A 15,527-nucleotide genomic window follows, 5' to 3' on the forward strand; every position below is an offset into this window, starting at 1 on the left:
ACTACCTCATCGCGCTGCTCTGGTGTTGCCTCGCGAAGCTGAAACTCCTTTGCCGCGACGACCCGGCGGCGGCGTCCAAGTGGCGGCGGGTCAGGTTTGCCGCGTGGGTGGTGTTCGTGACGCTGGCGTACACGATCGAGATGCGCGTCGCCGAAGCGACCCCTGATCCGTGGCTGAAGAACGCCGTCTGGTGGCTCACCAGCCTCGGCATATGCCTCGCGTTCTACTTCTTCATTGCTCGCGAGGACGCCGGACGCCCAGCGGACGGGCCTCTCCTCGAAGTGTCCCCAGAGCAGAGGGTTTGAACTGTATCCGTTGTTGAAACAGTTGTTGCATCGTTTATTTTGTACTCGATGTAGGTAAAATTGAGTCAGTTAATTAGGAACGGAGGAAGTAAATAGCAATGGTGCGTGGACGACAATGCTACAGTTACGCAAACACAGCATTATTGGTACGCGGACGCACCAAAATAGCAAAGATTACCACATTCGTAGTTGTCGCTGTTCGTCAGGCCACGGACATGTCGTTCACAACACGCTCAGTACGAGAAGGCGCTCTTCTTTCTCTATCATTGATGGTCTTTGGTCCACGTCAAGGTTAAAACATTCGACTGCCACCCCTGCCAGACTTGCAATAATATCTAAATCACTTGCTTATGTAATCTGTTTATCAAACAAGTCAGTAGTTATTAGGTGACAAGTGAAAGTTGTAGAGGGTATGGTACATCCAGCCAGGAGAGGATCAGTAGGCGGCTCCGCCACAAAACCAATTCTAACCTTATTCCTCGCTGGCGGTATCGCTGGTCCGCTTCGCCTCCAGCGGCCTTGGGGCCTTGGAGATATGGCCGCTGGCGCCTGGCGGGGAGTTTCCGTTCTTTTTGTAGGTTGTTTTCGGTATTTTTTTGAGATGTTGAGGCGGCGGCTACATCTTAAAGTTAGAATAAGGTTCTTCTTGTACTATCCTCGCTCCGGTGGTGCGTTAATTAAGCACTGGTGGAGGACACATGGAGTTGTGTGCCCGGTGGATCTCTAGGGACCCGGTCGGTTTTCATGTTCGTTGGTACGGTTTCATGTTAGTCTCTTGGGATCTACGGTTGTCATCATTGGCGATAGTTACTGCTCTGGTTCTTCGGGGCCTTAGGACGACGCCTTACCGTCTGTCTACTACAATAAGCTCTACTACGACAAGCTTTGCGTAACTCCGGTGATGAAAGGGGCGAGAACAGCGGTGCACCTTCGACTCGTGCTAGTGTTTAGTCATCGCTAGGTGGTCCAAATACCTATTGGTAATTTTTATTATTTTTGAGTTATTTATACTACTATCGATGAATATTAATATATAGGTGGAATCTTCGCAAAAATAAACAAGTGAGTTGTTGTCGTCTTGGTGATGGTCGGCATGCAAGCAATTTGGATAGTGCATTCTCAAGTCCACTTGTTCCGCCCCCTTCCCTGTGTGTGTTGGTGTGCTTTGTTTTTGTTTTATCTTCCTTTTAGTTGCTCCAAAAAACAAGGTTTATAGGCAAAAAGAAATTGAATACAATATAGGTGGAGGGTCTTCTCCCTCCCCCGGTGACCACTCAAAAGAGAATGATTTATTGCTTCCGTATCAAAAAATAAGGCGCACCCATATTTTAAGATAAACTTTGACCATAAAAATTAAGCAATAAAATTTTAATTATATTATATGTAATTAGCACCATTAGATTCGTATTGAAAAGCACTTTCTAATAATAATAATTTTATACAAACAACCTTTATATATTTCAAATAATTCTTGATTAAATAAAAAACACGTAAAACGAAAACACCTTAATCCTTGAAACGGAGCTAGTAGGTTAGCGCATCTCCAGCGGCGCGACGCAAACGGACCGTTTGCGTCCGCTTTGGTCGTAAATGCGTCTAGCACCCTCTCCAGCGGCACGACGCAAAGTGACCGGGCCGTCCGCGGAGACGCAAACCTGGCGCAGGGGCCAGGTTTGCGTCTCGGCGGACGCGCAAAGTGTCCGCTGCGGTCTCCACCGGGCCCGCCTGGCAGCGAGCCTGCATAGAGGGCATCGCTTCCGCGGTCAGCGCTTCCGCGTCTGCGCCGCCATGAATGCCGCAGCTTCCTCGTTCCGCGCGTGCACCGGCGGGCGGCGGTCGGGCTTCGCGCCGCCTTCAATGGCATCGTATCCCGTGCGCGGCCGCCCTTAAAGTCCAGCGGCCGCGTTGCTCCTTCGCCCACAGCTCCACTCGCACCACAACCGCCGCTGCGCCATGGGGAAGAAGAACGACTTCGAGGCCTCCGGCAGCGGCAACAAGAAGGTGCCGCTCCCCGTCACGGTGGGGAGGCTCATGCACGGCAAATGGGTGCCGTGCGACGCCTGGTCCGGCGTGCAGCCTGCTCGGGCGGCCGGCGGCTCCACGCGCCGTCGGTGCCCATCCCTCCAGCACTCGCGCGCGAGCCCGAGCGGACCAAGGAGATCCGGCGCGAAGAGGCGGTATCCGCCGGCGGACCTCCGCGCCGATCCGGCGTACGCCATCGACTCCGAGCAATGGCGTACGTACCGTCCACGGAGACGGACGGTAGACGCAGGGCTGGCTTCATGGGCGGCAGGGATTATCCCTTCGGCCTCGCACCGCCGGCTCGTCGTCAGCAGGCGCCGATGCGACGTGAGCAGCCGCAGCACAACGACCGCGAGGACGAGGACGACGACGACGAAGCCTACGCCGTCTACGACGACGACGACGACTACATCGAGGCGCTCGCGTACCATAGCGAGGAGGTGAAGGACGACGGCCGACGACTACGTCGGCCTCGTCTTCCACGAATGGCGGCGAGCCATGGCGGAGGGCCGGAACTTCGAGTTCCCCGACAACATGACGGACGACGAGATGGCCAAGCCGGGCCTCCTCGTCTCCGAGTACGACGCGCCCGTGCGGCCGCCGTTGCCCCGCTACGCCACCGCTCGTCATGCCGCCGGGCTCGTCCGCGGATGAAGCCCTTCGACAGCGCTCTCGGACTCGGCGGCGCCTCCTCCACCGCCGCCACGCCCTTGGGCGCCTCCTCCACCGCCGCCACGGCCTTGGGTGCCTCCCCGCCGCCGCCACGCGCCTTATGGCCGGGCTCCTCATCCGCCGCCACAACCGCAGCCCCGAGCGCTTCCACCGCCGCCTCGGCCCGCAGCCTCGTCAACCTCGAGCACCGCGATCGCGCCCGGCGTATGCTCCTCGGATGGCAACCGGCCGTGGGACATACCGGAGGTCATCGTGCTGGACAGCGACGAGGAGCAGCACGGCCACGACAGCGACCAGTAGGCGTTTTAGGTTTTTTTTTTATTATGTTTCAGTTTTTGTAAATTATGTTTCAGTTCAAAAAAATGGTTCGTCCTAAAAAAATGCGTCGTGCCGCTGGAGCCACCTCCGACACAAACGAACGCGCGGTTATTTTCGACCAAAAAGGACCGACGCAAACGGACGTGCGCGGATGCTAAAATGCGCGCGACGCCCTTAGCTACCACTCGTTCAGAAATCAAGCAAGTGTAGCTGTTGACTACCCCTGGGACCCGAGGAGAAACCGGAAAAGCCAGACGCGCTTGAATGTTTGCCTCCTTTTTCTATGCTTCTTCCTAGAAGGTGGGTCTTTTCTGCTTCTTCCACAAAAGCGGCTACTCTGTCCGAGTATAAAAGGCAGGCGCTGCTCATGTGGTCATGTAGAGCTCAACACAGCGCGTCCGCACGTGCAGCAGCTCCGTCCACCCAAAACCCTATACATCGGCAGCAGCAGCAGCTCGAGCTCACGACGACCTTGCCCACCACCAGCGCACATGGACATCGAAGCGGCGAAGTCCTCCCCGGTGGCGCGAGACCCGCCGTCTGCGGCGGCGCACATGGATATCGAAGCGGCAACGTCCTTCCCGGTGGCGCGAGACCCGCCGCCGCGGCCGGCGCCGGAGACGGCGCAGCTGGGCGAGGCCCCGGAGAAGCGCGGGTGGGGGCGCTGGGCGTTCCTGGCCGTCGTGTCGCTCGTCCTCACCGGCGAGTTCGCGTGGGACGCGTACCAGGTGCGGCGCAGCCCGCGGAAGCTCGCCTTCGTGGTCGTCACCTACGACCTCGTCGTGGTGCTCTGCTGCTGCCTCGTGAAGCAGAACCTCCTGCGGCGCGACGACCCGGCGGTGGCGCCCGAGCGGCGGCGGGTCACGATCGGCGTGTGGGTGGTCTCGGTGGCGCTCGCCATCATCGTCACCGCCCGTGTCGCCTTGGTGATCGTCGGGTGGCGCTGAAGATGGCAGTATTGGTGATCACCGGCGTGGGCATCGGACTCGCGTCCTGCCCCACCAGACGTTACCGGAGCAGAGTTTTCGAATTATGGGTCTCTCTGCTGGACCACCGTGTGGATGAACATGCCGTTACTATCTACAAACATTATCATCGTTTGGACCACCCGTGTGTTGCTCTTCGTTTTTCCTACAAGGAAAATGTATAGAAAATTCAATCCACAAATTCGAAGATAAAGAGCAGATGGATGATGCGTGCGTGCGTGCGTATCCGAAGACGGCGCTCACGTGCCTGGAGCGGATAAAACGGCGTCGAGCAGAGATGCGATGCGTGTCTCGATCGTCACTTTACTTTGGCGCGCGTGCGACACACCAGCTCACCTCAATTAAACACGCCTTCCTTCCTTTTCCTTTTCCTTTCGTCGATCGCGTCACGTACGCCAGCCTGGCGCAGAGAGAGAATGACGCGCGTCGTTTCGCGTTTACTCGCGTGCTGGAGCCACATAAAGCTGTTTGCGCGCGTACTACGCAAGTCAAGTAGCAGACCAGAAGACGATAATAATTTCTTCCGGCCGCTCTCCTTTTATTTCCAAGTACAGCTGTATGAACCGGAAAATTAGGGGAATTCCTTTACCAACAAAAGTCGTAATATATATTTAATAACAATACCAAAAGTCAATTTAGCTACTAGTAGTATGAGTGCTCCAAAATTCGCGTCTCACCTTTTCCTCTTTTTTCACGTCACATAAATTGACCAAATAATGACTCCACAAACCAGCAAATGTCTCACGACTCTCTCTTCGGCTCGTCGCTCGTTCCCGAAACCCTGTGCATCGTCCGATTCCAACCTAGCTAAACCGGTGAGCCAACTTGGACCGCACCGCTCCCCGATTTTGCAAGGTGCCACAAGATCAGGCGGGTTGAAACCATATGAACCATCCTCCGCCGCCCCGACATCTCTGATATATATGTTGCTCTTCGTGAAATTGGCCGCTACGCTCCTCGCGACCGCTAGCTGGTTCACCACAATCCATGTCGGGAAGGGTCCTTCAACACGCGCAAGGGTCATGGGTTCAATGTGACCAACACCGACGCCGTTTCCCGAACGACTCGTACGACTATGCAATTGGGCGCATCTACTTCGTACTCTGCGTAACTGGATGCCATACGCATTGATCCTTGCTGGCTCCGGTCTGCCCAGGGCCTACACCACGGTCACATGCACAACTTGAAGCTATGTACATCTCATTGAAGGGGAGGGGCTCGCCGATCTGAGCTGGGATCATGGACGTCCACGACTTGGAGAGGCTTCCGAACCATCACGCAAACACCTGGCACTCGCTACTACCACCACCCCATGGTGACCTGGCAGTTGCATCTGCGTGAAGCGAGTCACACCCGAGGGTTCAATAGTAGATCTAGCAACATCCCACCACACTTGTGTATACACCATGTGGACACACATATGATTTTGGGGAATTCCCACCCTCCCAGGAGTAGGATCCAGAGAAAGCCTAATCCGTTGACCCCTCGGACTACAACTTTGACTGGACTTATGCCTTCATTTGAGCTTGGTTAGGTCACACGGTGACAAGGGATTAACTTGTCAATGCCTATGGATTATAGGCTAGGGTTTAGTTAGAAGTAGAGGGCAAGTAGATCTCGAAGGTTTCAGCCGAAAAGTACTCGACGAATATGAAAACTAGGATTTGCAGACAATGATTCGATGATCTTCTCGTCCCTCGACCCCCCCTTTATATAGGTGGAGCCGAGGGATTCATGCTATACAAGGATTACATAGTCCGGGACGGTTTCTAACTCATCCCGCCAGATTACAAACAACACTTCCTATTACAACTCTATCTTTTCCTTAAATACATCTTGGGCTCTCGAGTCTTCTTATTCTTCGGGTAGTGGGCCTTCAATAAACCCCGGGTACTATATTAGGCAGGCCCATTTGGGATGCCTATGTCACACGGACATGTGGTAACAAGGATCAACCTATGTACTCTCAAGATTACCTCTGATTCATCCCAAGAGGGATTTCCCCCAAGAACCTTCCTAAGTCCCGTCAACCCATGTGCGCGAAGCTAGTCACACCCGGGGACCCGCGGTGCGAGATTCATGCTCTATCATTTCATGTGAAACCAAAATTTAGCAAAAATTAATTCAAAAAGAATCTAAAAAATGGAAAACCAAGGTGCAACATCATTTTATGTGACCTAATTGCGAGGAACATCGACATACATGGACTACAATAGTTTTCCGAAAAATCCCTTCACAAAACTGAAGTTCGATGGCTTTCAAGCAAAATGAGATAGGTCATGGCCTTAACCACCGCATAGTTTGTTGAACGGAGCCAATATTTTATGCAGGCCAAGGTGTGGATACCGTTAATCGGACATCCCTCAAATTTATTTATTTAAATAATATAACTATATCCAAAATATCCCGGGAAATAAGTAAATAAGATCAGAAGCATGATAGCTTGACAAAAAAATCTGTGCCGACGGCATTGACCTAACCCCATCCCGTAGTCCGTCAGGATGGCCGGTGGGGGAGCCCACGTGGAATAGCTACGTCGATGGCCCGCTGTATGCCAAAGTCCATCTTCAGCCAATGACGATGGGTGGTCACATAGGCATCCTAGATGGGTCTGCCGAAGATAGTACCCGGGGTTGACCGAAAGCCCATCACCCGAAGTTTATGAAGCCTGGAAGCCCATAAAGGCGTAGACTATGGTAAGAAGAGATAGATTAGGGATAAAGACTTGTAATTCTACGGGACGGACTCAATGAGCCTACCGGCAATTGTAACTTGTGTAATACGAAACCCTCGGCTCCGCCTCCTATATAAGGGGAGTCGAGGGACGAAGAAAGAATCAATCTTAGTAGAACTCAACCCTAGTTTTTAGCAGTCGAGCACCTTTTCGGCTGAAACCTTCGAGATCTATTTGCCCTCTACTTCCGTGAAACCCAAGTCTACAACTTGTAGGCATTGACAAGTTAATACCTTGTCATGCGGTTGTACGCCAACGGCCACACTTCTCCGCTCCCTTCCTCGGTACCTATGCCGGCGGCCTCGAGGAAAGCCATCGGCGTAGGATCAGGGCCGCACGTCAACATACGTCGATTTTCCTTTAGTGGGTCACAAAGGATATACTGATAGTTTTGTTTCAGTTGCTCACAAAAAGATGGAGGTATTTTAAGCGAACTGAAACTATATAGCTGGAATATGTGTGGATTATATTTGTGTGAAAATAGAAAAATAACTGGAATATGTGTGAAAAACGAGCTGAACTTGTACATAATTTTCTTAAAATTTTTATAAACCCGTACTTTGATAAATATCATGTTCGTTTGATTTGAGTTGCTCACAATTTTTTTATTGAAATTCTAAAATGGAGTGAAAATATTTTGACAAAAGATATATAACTAGAATATGCGTGAATCATAATTTTCTATTCCTACTCAAATAGTTATACTCATTCTTTACATTTTAGAACATGAACAAGCTAGTTCAAGCAAGCATGATATGTACTACTCGATCCATCGAGTAATTATTGCGTGGTGCAACAAAAACTCTGTCCTAGTTCGCGCGGGAAAACACAAGTCCAAATCGAAATTGAGCGGAGACGGAATCCAACAACAAGTGGCCCAGTGTCGGCAGCGCCCAGTAGCCTGTGGAACCGTCCGATGCAATGTGGACGGTCGATGCGCTCCCGCCGCTGAACAAAACAATTAGACCTCTGTGTCCGGTCCACAGATAAGTGCATGTTTTTCTATTTTGAAAGCCAAACAATTCCAAATTTCACTGAACTTTTTACATAAAATGTAGTAACATATGTAATATTACATTTAAAATACAATTACTTAAGGACGGAGGAAGGATTAGGCAGGTGAATGATGATGGCATCTCGGCAAGTAGAGTAGTAGCCGGTACATCACCTATGTGCATGCATTGTCGATTACAACATGCTACAGTATTAATTAGGATCCAAATGATCTTTTACTTGTGGACTGATCACGCGGGAGATGAAATATTGATTCGAGTACATCGGGAATGAAATACGGAGCGATAAACCCAACATGATTATTACTTCATCAGAGTCAGAGAGAGAGAGGAAATAATGAGGAAGTAAATAAATCCTCACTGGAGAACACAAAACGCACGCACCCACCCAACATCCTGCTCGCTTCGCTGCCGCCGCCGCACTCGATCTGCTGCTCCCCGCCGGCATCCCAGCACCGCCGCTCACCGGCGCACCCACCCACCCACCCAATCCCATCTAGGCTGGCCACCTAATCCCCTTCACGCCGGCCATCAAAAATCCTCTCCACCACCAACTAGGCGGAGAAGAGGCACCGGGGCAGCGTCCCTTCCGGCAGCGGGAGCCGCAACGGCCTCTCCTCAGAAGATGGACGCGCGCGTGGGCGGACCCGCGCCTGAGGGCCGCCATGGTTGCGTTCGTCCTTGTGGCGAGCGAGCCAAGGACAAGGGAGGGCGGAGATCACCCGTCGTCCTGGTGGCTGTTGGGGACAAGAACCTTGGGCGACAGCCGTGGACGGCGGGAGGAGCTCGCCGCGCCGCAGGAAGAAGAGATGGTGGTCGCCTGTCCGGAACTGTTGTTGCCGGTGCCGGCGACGTCCTCGAGCTATTGCTGCCCTCGATCCTCTCCCCTTCCCAACGAAACCCAACTCGATCCCCTCCCCTACCCAACGAAACCCAGATCGAACGCCGCCGCCGCCGCCGCCGCTCTTCCCCCTCATATCTACATCCCCTCCCCCCTGCCTCCTGCACCAGAACGACTGCCGCGGCCATGGCCTCGCCAAGGAAAGAGGCGGTGCCCGCAAGTACTACTGCGTCGCGGCGGCTCGGTCGCCGGCGCGCGCGTGCGTGCACCGGTACGACGGTTTGCGGCTCTCCGTCGAATCTGCTTCCTGCGTCGCGCGCGCGGCCTGCCGGGGCTGCTTCACGCCGGCATGGTGGTGCCGGCCCAGCGGACGCGGGGACGCAGATCCGCCGTTCTGACCTCCGTCTCCGCCGAGGCCCAGACCATGGCATTCGCCGCCCCCTGATCCGGGACGCCGACATGCAGGTATGGTATCCAGTGCCCTGAACCTATTCCTTTGGTTCCCCTGATTCGTTTTTTTGGACTGAAAAATTGTTTCTCGGTAGAGCAACAGGAGGAGGGGCGAGGCATCCTAGCTGTAGTCCCGTCGGTCCAGCACCTTCTCCCTCACATCCCTTGCAGCTACCTTGGAGGGGCAACAGTATTCAGGTATGGGAAGCTCCTATTGATTCGTGGACTTGGATAGCTGTATGCTGGCGTCGCTAGGGACGAGCATATCATTTTGGTATGGATTTATGGGGGCTGATGGGCTGAAAGTGCAATTTGGTTCAAACTTGCTTACTTTTGGTGGTAATGCTGCCAGTGTATATGTGGTTTTAATTGGATTAGAAGACCAGTATGTTGGATAAGGGAAGTGCAACCTCTACTTCACGTAATCTCCATCTGCCAATCACGATAGTATCCATATCAAATTGGGATTGCTGCTTTACAACTCTGGTGGCAACTCACATTGTTTGTTTGCCTGTCTTGAGGAAATAGCTTCAGAATCAACAAGAACTGAAATGGGATTAGTAATATTGATTTTCATCCCTGGTTTATCTTGAAATAAATAATAGATGTAGTTCTCCAAGTTTGATTCCTCTGTGTGATGTCAAGCAATTATCTTTGGTTTGAGTGTATGTGTTGGTTATAAACTAGAACTTGTAACCGCTGAACTAGTTAATACGTGTGGATGCATAGCTATGGTATTGGAGCATCTACTCAGGTTAAGCCAATTAATGAACACTAATTCTTTTGGTGCAACAAGACCTTACTAAAATACTGTAAAAAGAAGGATAACCCTATAGCACACTTGCAGAATATGTTGTCAGGATTCCCGTGTCTTCTTATTTCTTCAGGCTGCAAGTACGTTCTGATTTTAGTACAGCCGAAGATCAACCTTCGCTTCTTCCTTGTGAACTCTGGCCGGAGTCTGACTGACCCTGTGCACACCGTGTTGGCAGATCAGTAGGGAACTTTAGGTGAAAAGTTCAGATTTTTGGTGTCCATTTCCGTGTGAGCTAGCTGTACATTCAGATACGATTTTAGTTTAGGTTTGCTCTAAACACTAACTCATGATGTGCAAGATTAACTAGTCTGAGCTATCAAGATATATGCATCCATACACGGTGCTATTGCTGCCCATTTGCTCTTCATTGCAGATTGATAAAACAAATTCAAAATACTAAATGTTTATATGAATCTGCCGAATAAAATCAATCTTCGCTGATGTCTAATTCTTTTCTCGACTGACTTGTTTGCTACAAATGTTTGTGGCATTTGTTATATTTCGGGGGACATGCTAGAATAGTTGGCAAGTGCGCAGGATTTGTTCTGGTGTATTAGGCCATCTTGTTTGCAGCCTCAAAACATTGAAGTGAAGGTTTTGGAAATTTCGGTGCATTGCCAAAACCTGATGCTCTCAAGTCCCAACTTAAATCTGAGTACATATTGATATGAAAACTGTTGGTTTGGTTTTTTATGATAAATGTATTTTTTCATGCATCAGGTTTTTGTGATATGCATCTCTGTTCATAATAAAGAGTTGGCTGGTTGTATGCATCAGGTTTTATGAACCATCTATTTGCAGTGTGCCAACAAAAAGATCTATGTGTGCATCCAGAATTTGTAAAAGAAGTTAACTCACCCATTCACTCATGAATAGAAAAGTTAGTACTTAGGTACTGATAGTGATAGGTAATCTAGATCAATTGCATGGATAAGAAGATGGATCACAAGGGAAACCAACTTTGTTTCCAGCTTTGCTGTAAATGTTGACTTGTGAATCTCGTGATGTGGAGAATTAGCTAGTCTGAGCTAGGCGAGATGACCATGCTGCTATTGCTGCCCATTTGCTCTTGATTGCAGATTTATAAACCAAATTCAAAATACTAGCACATGTTTATATGAATCTACCGAATCATGTTTTGAGATCATTTTTGACTTATGTCTATTTCATTTCAATTGTGAAAATTTACCGCTATTTTAATGCATAAAGCTTGTTTGACAACAGTATTTTTTGCCCAGGGATTATAAGTTCTGTTTATTTAATTCAATTTAGGATATGAGTTTCTCTGTTAGTTCTTTTGTGTAGGATTTGGAGTTGGTTTTGGTTCTAGACTTCTCTCTTGCTTAGTTAAGATTCTGAAATTTTTAGGAACGTGATGTGAAACTGAATTATTTAGCTTCCATCTACTCAATGAATGTTCATGTCTAATTCCGAATTTTAGGATTGTTATAGTGCATGCTTATATTATAGAGGAAGGAGAGTTTTAATTTAAATTGAATACTCCCTCCGATTCATATTAATTGACTTCAATATGGATGTATCTAGAACTAAAATGTGTCTAGATACATCGATATTAGAGTCAATTAATATGAACCGGAGGGAGTATTTAAGACTGGAAATTTAGGATATAATGTTCTCTGTTTAATGGTCATTGCTTTTATTTTAAGACAGAAAGATTGAGCGGCGGGAGGAGCTAGCTGAGTGCTGACGGTTGGCGAACATGTTCCACATGCCTTGCTGCTCAGGCATTCCTGCTGCCCGGGACCAAGACGACGACCCAAGCTTGATGCTGCTGCATGTCTTTATTGAGTGCAGTTCTGCCATAGTGAGGTATGATTGCTCTGAATGAGGCTCCTGCACCAAGATTGGTTTTTTACTTACTACTTTGCTGTGATGTGATGGTGTTTGGCATCATTGGTTATTTGTTGTGCTTGATTTCGTATGCTGAAATCAATTGAAACATATGCTTTAACCTCTATTGTTGTGTTCATTTAAAATGCGGCATAGCATTGCCCAATTTGTAAAATGATTATTTTTAAGAGGCATAAAGAAGCTGTTTTTTTCACGCGGTTCCTACTGAATATGTTTTGCATCTTAAAATATCAGTGGCCTTTGCTATTATACACCAGTACACCACCACATACTTTGTATGTAATTGTAGTCCTTTGTATAGTTTTGAAAATAGTTTAACACAGTAACTGCTACTTATGTCAGAAGTTAACATGTGTTGTCTTAACTCCAAAGTTGTGTGAGTAAGCACTGAACTATTTGTAGACTACGATGTCGTTCTCCAAAGTATGAACTTATTTTTATATTGCTATTTTGCGAATCCGGTGACAGGCTCATGTCTATGCCAATTTCCAAGTTGTGCAGCACCTTGTCTTTTTGTTTCTAGCCGGTTCTACTCTCTTGATGTATATAGACTGGGTTGCTTTTCCCAATAATGCAATATCTGTGTCAAGTTGGTTATGTTGTAGGTGCTGCGTGTTGTGAAATATTCTACTTTGATTGATTCAACATTTAATCCTGGCTTTTCTCTTTTGTTTTGGTTATTTTATTTTCTTCAAAGCCATGATGTTCACAATAACTCCACATTGGTGAACGTGTAGATGTATGAATGCTGCTGATTTGCGTGGGTTAAGTCAACCATTCTCTTTTTTACTTTGCCAATTTTACTGTACTAGCTGGTACTCCTTTTTTGTTGATATCATTAGTTGCCAATGGTAAGCTTCAGCTGGCTTCTGAAAGCCGACTTGAACCTCTGAGACATGTTTATCTACATGAAATCGCTTGTTGGGCGCTACTATATTAACTCTGGAAAATACGCTTACAAGATGATCCTAACTAGTGCCTCGTTTCTGCTTGTTAGTAGTGTCAGACCCTCTGGTATCTCGACCTTTTACTATTTCCAGAAAACAAACATTGATGTTTACAGTTATAATTTTATATATTTGACATGGTGTGAAATATTCGTAACATGTAGATGTCCAAGTGCTGTCATGTTTACAGTAAAAGTTCTGTACAAGTTTCCTGCCCCTTTTCAAATAGGTAGCTGAAATGGTTACATTGGAAAGTTCTACTCCCTCCGCCCATAAAAAGATGCCAAAGATTTGCCCAAAATTAAATGTATCCACACATCCAAATTTAGTCAAACTTCCGACATCTATTTATGGTCGGAGGTAGTACATTTACATGCACTAAGGATCATCTAGTCCTGTATGCCTGTATTTTTGCCAGTCATCTACGACATATTCTTTATAGAAGTGTCCTGATAGTAGGATATATTTATCACAGTGCAGGGACTGAGCACACTCGGATAAAGCTGCCCTGTTCACATTTTTTAAATGATTAGCACTATTGGAAAAGCATAAACTGGTTTCTCTTTATAAGCAAGATAATAATGTGTGGGCAGCATTAGCGGCCAGAATTGCAGAAGGTTAATTTATGACCTGCTCTATTTCTGCGATTCATTTGTCCAGAAATTTATGAGCATTAACTTCTCTTTATTTGGTAACTGATTATGAGCTGCAAAATATGAATTGTGGTATATAAAAGGAAATATAAAGTTGGATTTGACCAGTAGCACTCCCGAGCGGGCAAAATATGAAGCCGGTCTATTGCCTAGTAGGTGTCAGCAACAGTTATGTTTTCATTAATGAAAATCTTCATTGTGTAGTGTAGTGTTTCTCACACGGTTATACTAGTATTCCGAAGCTGGCTTGAGAGCTTGAGAGGGCGTGCAGCAGGGGACAGTAAAGATACATGTTCATAGTTCGTAGATTTGTTTTTAAAGCTTGATTTATATCTATGTGAAATAAGAAAATCATATATATGTTTGAACCCTATAGAATTTGTTTATTTTGCACAAGGGACATCACGAGCCAATCAAGCTACCTACCATTTGTTAGAACAGAATAATATTTTTTTGATGATGACCGAATTATTGGGAGTGATGGATTTGATCAGTTTGCGAGGTATGAAAAAGACTTGGTTGGTCTAGAATTGGTGCTCCCCGTGTAGTCCAGGAGACCAATCAACACAAGTCCAAGTACTACATGAGAGGATTCAGCGTCTGGTTTATTTCCAAAAGCATCAAAATTTGTCTTTTTTTCTATTTATCTTGTGTGCATCTGTAAATGGATTGTTTCTTTACACTATAAGCTATGTGAAAGATCCCAATTATGGTGTCAGGTCATTATTTTTGTTTACCCAGCTTGTATCTAGTTTGCCGTTCTGATGCCATTGAGGTAACGCTCTGTTTGGATGTAATGAATTGGAGGGCTGGAATTGAATTGTTCCCAATACCAAATCAACCTGAGCTTCCCAGTGCTGTTCCGCCTCCGGCCACCATTCTGCCTCCCGCTTCGGGATTTGGGGTTAGGGTTGTTGGAAGAGGAGGGATGCGATAGGGAGGACGAGGGTGCAGACTTCCGCCGGAGAGCTGAGCTAGGGAGGGAGGGAGAGAGAGAGAGGCCTACCTGCGCCATGGCGCCTCCTCTGAGCTAGCAGTTGAGCTTGCTTCTATTTTCTAGGGACAAATAGGTGCGTACCGTTTCGGGAGATGGGCAAATTCCGAGCGATACCAAGCAGCAGGCCTCCGTATTGCATGAGGGCACAAACACACGCATCAGTTTCCAGCTTGGTATTTGCATCAGTTTCCGGCTCTCAATATCGAGCACATCCAAACGGTGGAATTGGGCCCCTGAATTCCAAAAGTCCAATTCCTGGCCCGAATGCATACATCCAAACAGGACATAAGTGATTTACTTTAGCCCTGAAATCTTTATATTGTATCTATATGAACAATGTTTAACCGTCCTTCAGGAGATCAATCCATTCATAATTCTAATGAAGAAACCAATTATATGCACGATAAATGATTGTGCCTTGACTATATCAATATTTCATTTTCTCTTACCTTTTCTCGTCACATGTTTTGTTTGTCGACACATGAAAAGAATGTTGATGTGTCTCACAAATGCTATACAGCTCAGGGCGTCTTTGAAGGCGAGGATGGGGTGCAGGAACAACGACTTGCTCCACCTGGACAACGCTACTGATGCTACTGGTGACCACTCCAACCGGCCACCACCCTGAGCTGCTGCTGCTGCTGGTGAGGTCTCTTTCTCCCTTTTTCATCTATGTTTCGCTTCTTTTTTTTTATCCCTGTTGAATATATAGGCAGTACATCAAAGCATATGCATATGTGGATGTAAGTTTGTTTCAATCAGTAAAAAAGTTGTGGTGTGCATATGCAGGGACAAAGACGGCGGGAGGAGCTGTGCCTCTTGCCGGTGGCTTGCGCCCACAGCCATGCTCTTGCTCGCAGCGGCCCCGGACCAAGACCGGCGGTGTCGACACACTGTGAG

At 48.0% G+C, this 15,527-nt stretch overlaps 1 protein-coding gene, 1 long non-coding RNA gene and 1 pseudogene across 4 annotated transcripts in view; all 3 read left to right on the forward strand.

Annotated features, from left to right (window-relative positions):
- LOC124664822 overlaps window positions 1–305 on the forward strand; it is a 489-nt gene extending 184 nt beyond the window's left edge. Inside the window, exon 1 of the mRNA XM_047202256.1 lies at window positions 1–305. This exon is cut by the window's left edge and continues 184 nt beyond it. Within this exon, the coding sequence (XP_047058212.1) occupies window positions 1–305 (305 nt within the window).
- Window positions 306–3,572: 3,267 nt separating this feature from the next.
- On the forward strand, window positions 3,573–4,496 carry LOC124668030 (annotated as a pseudogene).
- Window positions 4,497–9,243: 4,747 nt separating this feature from the next.
- Window positions 9,244–15,517, forward strand: LOC124668190. Of its 3 annotated transcripts, none has more exons than XR_006991592.1 (5): window positions 9,244–9,356; window positions 9,437–9,539; window positions 11,826–11,988; window positions 15,148–15,271; window positions 15,417–15,517. It is a non-coding gene; the product is annotated as an uncharacterized LOC124668190 (long non-coding RNA). The 3 variants fall into 3 exon arrangements; XR_006991591.1 differs by having other exon boundaries at window positions 11,830–11,988; XR_006991593.1 differs by having other exon boundaries at window positions 11,830–11,988; window positions 15,148–15,276; window positions 15,417–15,504.
- Window positions 15,518–15,527: the final 10 nt, after the last annotated feature.

The sequence above is a fragment of the Lolium rigidum genome, chromosome 6, assembly GCF_022539505.1.
Source record: "Lolium rigidum isolate FL_2022 chromosome 6, APGP_CSIRO_Lrig_0.1, whole genome shotgun sequence".
Lineage (NCBI taxonomy): Eukaryota > Viridiplantae > Streptophyta > Magnoliopsida > Poales > Poaceae > Lolium > Lolium rigidum.